Source organism: Otolemur garnettii, unplaced genomic scaffold, assembly GCF_000181295.1.
Source record: "Otolemur garnettii isolate 467f Iridium unplaced genomic scaffold, OtoGar3 scaffold00027, whole genome shotgun sequence".
Classification (NCBI taxonomy): Eukaryota; Metazoa; Chordata; class Mammalia; order Primates; family Galagidae; genus Otolemur; species Otolemur garnettii.
The window spans coordinates 13647684-13654653 of record NW_003852422.1 but is presented as its reverse complement, the minus strand read 5'-3'; the positions used below and the strand labels follow the sequence as shown (position 1 = coordinate 13654653).

General features: G+C 36.0%; 1 protein-coding gene across 1 annotated transcript in view; it reads right to left on the bottom strand.

Annotated features, from left to right (window-relative positions):
- The window catches only part of PIGN (phosphatidylinositol glycan anchor biosynthesis class N), a 100917-nt gene that overhangs the window by 58815 nt on the left and 35132 nt on the right, over positions 1 to 6970 (bottom strand). Inside the window, exons 10-13 of the mRNA XM_023512401.1 lie at positions 5725 to 5765; positions 2477 to 2536; positions 1089 to 1181; positions 106 to 161 (exon numbers count right to left, since the gene is read on the bottom strand). Coding sequence (XP_023368169.1) covers positions 106 to 161; positions 1089 to 1181; positions 2477 to 2536; positions 5725 to 5765 — 250 coding nt within the window. The remainder of the gene's footprint in view (positions 1 to 105; positions 162 to 1088; positions 1182 to 2476; positions 2537 to 5724; positions 5766 to 6970) is intronic.

The following is a 6970-nucleotide window of genomic DNA, read 5'->3' as shown; positions in this document are numbered from 1 at the left end:
GGAGGTTGCTGTGAGCTGTAATGCCACGACACTCTACCCAGGGGGACAGCTTGAGGCTCTGTCTCAAAAAAAAAAAAAAAAAATAAAGAAATATAAAGGACTTACTTAAAAGGTGTAAACAAAAATGGTAAAGTAACTTCTTTTTTCTGAGTCATTTTCACCTGTGAACCAAGCACGAAAACATCATAAATGAGAAAAAATTAATGAATTTCATTTTGAAATATAAATATCTATAAAGTGATTTCTTAAAGTGAAAATAAATGGAATTTTGTGTTATTATATTATTTCATAAATATTTGAAGAAACGGTAACATTTTCTGACTGTCTCAATAAGCAAAGAATTAAATACATCAGTTCTACAAAATAACATTACTAAAATATAACTAAAACTACTTCCTTAACCCTTTGTAAACAAAATAAGCCAAACTGATTACTAACAGCATTAGGAATAACAAAGTTTCAAAGGGTCATCTCTTTAAATTCTTAAGACATCTAATAATGGAAAGACAAGAAATGTTGTAATCTTTAATAATACTTCTATGGATCAAATTCCAATAAAGATGTAACTGTAGTCTTTACAAGCATACATAATAATTTCACATTTAGGAACAATCTTTGAAGGCAATTCTATACCTTCAACCTGAGTCATGGAACTTACACCTCAGAAAGTGAATTACTAGTCAAATACACAAAAGTTAAAGATAATAAATGATAGAAAATTGGGCGGTGCCTGTGGCTCAGTGGGTAGGGCGCCAGGCCCATATACCAAGGGTAATGGGTTTAAAATCGGCCCTGGCCAAACTACTGCAACAACAACAACAACAACAAAAAATAGCCAGGCGTTGTGGCAGGCACTGGTAGTTCCAGCTACTCAGGAGGCCGAGGCAAGAGAATCACCTAAGCCCAGGAGTTGGAGGTTGCTGTGAGCTGTAACACCATGGCACTGTACCGAGGGCAACAAAATGAAACTTTGTCTCTAAATAAATAAATTAGAGACAATCACTTATTCAAACACAAAATAAAATATTTTCACATTACATGTTCAATTTACAATTATAATATTGCCACATTTTTGTGTTGTTCTGTACCTTGAACTGTTCAAGAATCTGTACTGCATTGGTAAACATGCTCTCTGCTTTGAAGAGATCGGTGTTGTTAAGATAATCTACTGGAAGGATTCCCTGTAAATAATAAACACTGGCTTAGTGTTACAAAGCTCAGGCTATGCTTATGAAACAAGACAGATTTAAAAGGAAAGCAATAAAGATAAGGCATATGGATAAATAACAAATTGTTAAGTGAAAAATCTTTTTTAAAACCATAACTGAAAGATGTTCTATTATTTTTCTCATATGGTAAATAAATAAAGCAAAAGTGATGAATTAAATTCAATAAAACCTAGCAGTGACTGACAGAGCACTATGTGCTAGGCTAAGTACTTCATACACAAAAAAAATCACTATAATGGGCCACAGCCAGTACGGTTTTAAAACAAAGATACAGAACATATGAGAACATACTGTGCATAGTAAGAGTAAAGACTTTTTCAGTAAACGTTTGTTTCAGTTATAGACAGACACACACTTATGACTGTCAGGGTCATATTACTCAGCCTTCTGAGTAAGAAAACATTTTTTTTTTTAAGTAAATTTGATCTTAAAGAGTGGATAAGAGTGGCTGGTTTGAATAGATATTTTTTGTTGGTGTGTTCTTAGTCATTTCAGCATCTAGTACTATTTTTAAATAGTTGAGAAATCTTCTGAATATAGCATGATAGGCTTACAATCAGGGTAGACAAATAACCCAAGCTAGATGATCTGGAATTTGACACTTGAGAGTCAAAGAACAGAATCTAAAACAGGTGTAATTCTCTTTTACCCTAGTGTCAGTGCCCTGAGACGAATGGCCCTGCCATGGATCATGGACTTCTTCCAGGGCTCCAGAGCTCTCTTGGTTCCTACTCATTTCAAAGCCTGGTTTTCAAGCCTAGCCCCGGCCAAACTGCAACAAAAAATAGCCAGGCATTGTGGCAGGCACCTGTAGGCCCAGCTACTTGGGAGGCTGGGGCAAGAGAATCGCCTAAGCCCAGGAGTTGGAGGTTGCTGTGAGCTGTGATACCATAGCACTCTACAAAGGGTGATAAAGTGAGACTCTGTCTCTATTAAAATATATATAAATAAATAAATAAAGTAAAAATAGCCGGGTGTTGTGGCAGGCACCTGTAGTCCCAGCTACTGGGGAGGTTGAGGCAAGAGAATTGCTTGAGCTCAGAAGGTTGAGGTTGCTGTGAACTATGACACCACAGCACTGTACCACGGGTGACAAAGTAAGACTCTGTCTCAAAAAAGAAAAGCTATTAGGTTTGTGCTCTGTGTTATAGATATCATCAAAGATTATACAGAAACACATAAAAAAGGGTAAATTTCACTATGCAATTTTTTTTAATATAGAGAGTTGATGAGATTTTATTCCTTACCACTGAATTGAGGGGAAAAGGAACTCCAATAAGGGAAGCCATCAGTGGTGCAATATCAGCCTACAAAGAGAAAAGGTTCAATTCTAAAAGTCTTCAGGTCTCAACAAAGAAGTTAAATAATGCAACTATATTCTGGAATATAACCATGATATTTTTTATAATCAATTACCTTCAAATATTTACTTAATAAACACAAAATATTAATCTCTAAAAATATCATTTATTAGAGGTTCAGGAACTAATGAAAAAATAAATTTAAAAAAAAAATTAAGGAAAACATTTATCCTATTATCCTAGAACTTGACCACTTTATGTAACAGGTATTTCAGTATTATGGAAAGGATGCCTTAACTACACTGAAAATAAAAATCAAGAGATGATTTTAACTGAAGAAATGTATATATATTAACTAAAAAGAAAAATCTACCAGAAGGAGGTGTGGCCAGCCAGTGAAATCCAGAGAAGATATAAACCAGAAAAGAGACTCTTTCACTAAAAGATTCCATATATCAGTTTGGATACTATTCCTTCAAGTCCAATTCCTCAGAAGAGTTATTGATGCATTCTGCCTTCATTTCCCCATCTTACCATCATTCTTCAGCTCACTCTAACTTGTTTTGACCCTTTACCATTCCACAGACTATACTTCCTAAGAGTACTAGCAATATCCTTTTTTTTCTAAATCTCATGAACTGTGTTTATACTAGTTGTTATAATTTTAGGTAAAAAAGTGCTTAGAATTCATAATACCTGGTTTCAAATCTTTGCTTGCAATCTCGGAGATGTAGGGTAGTTTATTCAACCTCTCCACTGCATTAATTTCCTTATCAGTTAAAAATATAAGTTTTTCCCTTACAGAATTATGGCAGGATTAAATAAAACTTACAAAGTATCTGGCACATAGTAAGCCTGCAATAATGGTATGTACAATTGCTATTATTGTTTTTTACCAGACCTCACTCCTTTCATGGCCTTTGTTAACCCCACAGAGCTGAGTTTCTTCCATCTCACTGGCTGCTCCTTTCAGATACCTTTACTGGTCCCTCATTTAAAGTTGGAGTTCATCAGGTTTGGTCCCAGGCTCTCAATCCTTCTCACATATTACTATTTGAGCTGTCTTTACTAAGTAACATTACCCAAAACACTGAAAATTGCTTAAGTCCCCCTAATCACCATTTCCCTTCCCCCAGAACTCACTGCTGGCCCCTCTCATCTTTCTCCATGCTGCAGCCAAGGCAATTCTTTCACAAAAAAACTGAATCATGTTACTCTCCAGGCTTCAAACACTTCAAGGGTTCCCCAAGTTTAGGATCAAGCCCACAAGGCTGATATGATGCTGAAGGATCTGGACCTCCTTTCTTCTGCCCCCATCACCGCAGTATCTGTTGCTCTGTTTTCTTCAGGAAAAAAGAAAACAGGGTGATGGGGGCAGAAGAAAGGAGGTCCAGATCCTTCAGAGTGGTGCAGTGCCTCAAGGCAATTGCCAAAATAATTGAAAAGAGCAAGTTTTAGAAAGAAGAAGCAAATTTATTAACAACTTGCACAGCAAGCTGGGCCTTGCAGTTTCATACACAACTTTGAGAATATCACTGCTTCTTGGACATCTCCCAGGGTCTTTTAACTTTGTTCTCAAAGCAACCCACCTGGAAGGTCTTTATCCATCTCATTCCCATAATAGCCCAGATCCACCTGACCCAACCCAATCCAGACCTGACCATGTCCGTCATCTGCCCTGCTCTCATCTAGCTGACTCCCTCATATTACCAGAGCTCTGTGTACATGCTGCTCCCTCTGCGGAGAAAGCCCTCATCTTACTGCCTTGGCCTGGTAATTCCTGCTTATTTTTCAGTGTCAGCTCAAGCCTCAACCTCTCAGGACACTTTTGTTGATCACAGTCTCCAGATACACCCACTTTATGCTCTTGTAGCTTCACAGGGCTACTCTGTAGTGCTTATCTAGCTAGAATATACTTATTCGTATACTAATTTAATTAGTATCTATTCTCCCCCCAAAAGTATAAGATTCCCGGGGCTGGGATCTTGTCTGCTTTTATACACCATTACATCCCTTATACTCAGTCCTAAGTTTAAACGTACTGCAAACACATAACAGTGTTGGTAGAAAGAATGAATAAAGTGATTCTCGTCTGCTGCAGATCTGAAGCAGTAGTATTAGCCAATAGAGTACAATAGAGTTATGAGCATTTACAAATAGCCAAATCTATGTTCAGTTTCTGATTACAATCTGGTCTGGCTGTGAGTAAAATATTCTTTTTGTCATCTTCAAGTCTCATTCCTGTGCCTTTGACAATTATTTTTTATTGTAAATTAATAAACTATTATTATGCATTTTCATTTAATTTGGTAATAGGCATCTAAACTGGGAGAAAGACTATTTTTACTATGCTGAGGAGAAACAGATTTCTGCTATCATAGGCCTGAAAGTGAGACCTTGAACCTGGCCATCACCATAAGGAATATTACCTTGTACAGTGACTTGAAAAGCAAGATTCTCCTGCTACTTTGGAAGCCATATTTCAGTGATGCTACATACCAGCTATAAGTAGCAAAGATGGCTATGAAAGCCGTATGTTTTCAACAAGAATGAGTTTGTGCTTCATATTTATAGATAATGCTACTAGTCTAACTTTGTTAGGTTGGCTACACATTTTCTTGTAATAGAAGGCTTTTGGCTGAGTAATTTACAGTCTTCTCACTTTTTCCCCATTACATTTGTAAAGATGCTGGTTAGAATTAAAGGGAAAATATGTGTTAATAAAGAAGAAACAGTAACCAATGTACTATAGGAAAGAAACCTACAACAGGAGACTTATTAGATTCGTGCTTAAAGCAAGCACAAATGAAACCACAACAAGAAATCACAGGAATTTCATAGGCATGCAAATTTCAATTTACATAACAAATAATTATGCAGTATTGTTTGGAGGAAATCTTTTATTTTCATCTAAGTTTTTTTGTTGTTGTTAATTTTGCCATAAGAGATTTTTTTTTGTAGTGAATCACATTTTTTTTTAATTATTAAATGATAGCTGTATACATTAATGTAAACACCATAAGAGAGTATTTGGGCTAAAGTATGTGCCCTGAAAGTATTTCCCTTAGTTATTAAAATGTTTTTAAAAAGACTTTGTCAATATTATTAATATACCTATTTTTTCCATATTTTTTAGCCTAAATCTTTTACAGGAGATGACATTAAATTTGATGTGACTAAATTGAAACAAATACCTGATTGACATCTTGCCTCTTCCAGTTCTCCAATTTCCATTCTGAAAAACACAATTATACTTAAGATCCAGTATTAAGATTTAAAAAAAATAAATCATTTGATTTTTAGGAGTGATCAATACTAAAGGAAAACATAAGTTTGGAAACATCTCTCTATTTTAAGCCAACTATTAATAAAAAGAGTGCTTAGGCTAGGCATGGTGCCTCACCTCTGTAATCCTACCACTCTGGGAGGTCAAGGCAGGTAGATTGCTTGAGCTCAGGCATGCGAGACCAGACTAAGAGCAAGACTCCATCTCTACTAAAAATAGAAAAATTAGCCAGGCATACTAGCGTATGCCTATAGTCCCAGGCACTTGGGAGACTGAGGCAGGAGGAACTCTTGAGCCCAGGAGTTTGAGGTTGCAATGAGTTATGATGACACCACTGTACTCTAACCAGGGCAAGAGAGCAAGACTCAAAAAAAAAAAAAAAAAAAAAACAAAACGAGGGAGATTTTAAAAAAGAACACCAAAAAAACAGAAAAGTGAATATCTAGAGTTTTATGTAATGACTTATTAAGCTTTTTAAAATGCTCATTTGGGGATAATTGTTTCAAAACATCAAAAGCAAAGGAAGGAAAGCTAGAAGCAAAAAGTACAATGGTAACAATTGTCAGCTTGACTACAACTCATTATAATCCTATTCCAGAGGGTTATTAAAGCAACTGATAATGCATTAATTAATCCAAATTATTTTTTCAGTGATGATAGTTGCTTGCAAAATACTTAAATTTGTAGCTGTAATGCTTTTAAAGTCACGACCCTCATTCTCCTATCTCTCCACATAAAAAACTCAGAAATTACATTAAATGGCAGTAAAAATAACTGATTATAAGAAGCTAAATCTTGCTTTAATTGCTTTAGGATTTACAGTACGTTGACCACCCAAGCGACTATAACAAACTGGCCAACATAACAAGAGGTAATCAACATAAGGAAATTCCATTGAGTTTATGTAGTGCATGTCCATTCTATGAAAATTAGGTCAACTTAAGCAAGTGATCAATGTAGGGAGATGGCTAACTATGGAGGTACTACTAAAAGGATTCTAAAATCTTTGTATAAGACTAGGCATGGTGGCTCATGCCTGTAATCCTAGCATTCTGGGAGGCCAAGGCTGGTGGATTGCTTGAGCTCAGGAGTTTAAGAGCAGACTGAGCCAGAGCAAGACCCTGTCTCTAAAAACAGCTAGGCATTGTGGTATG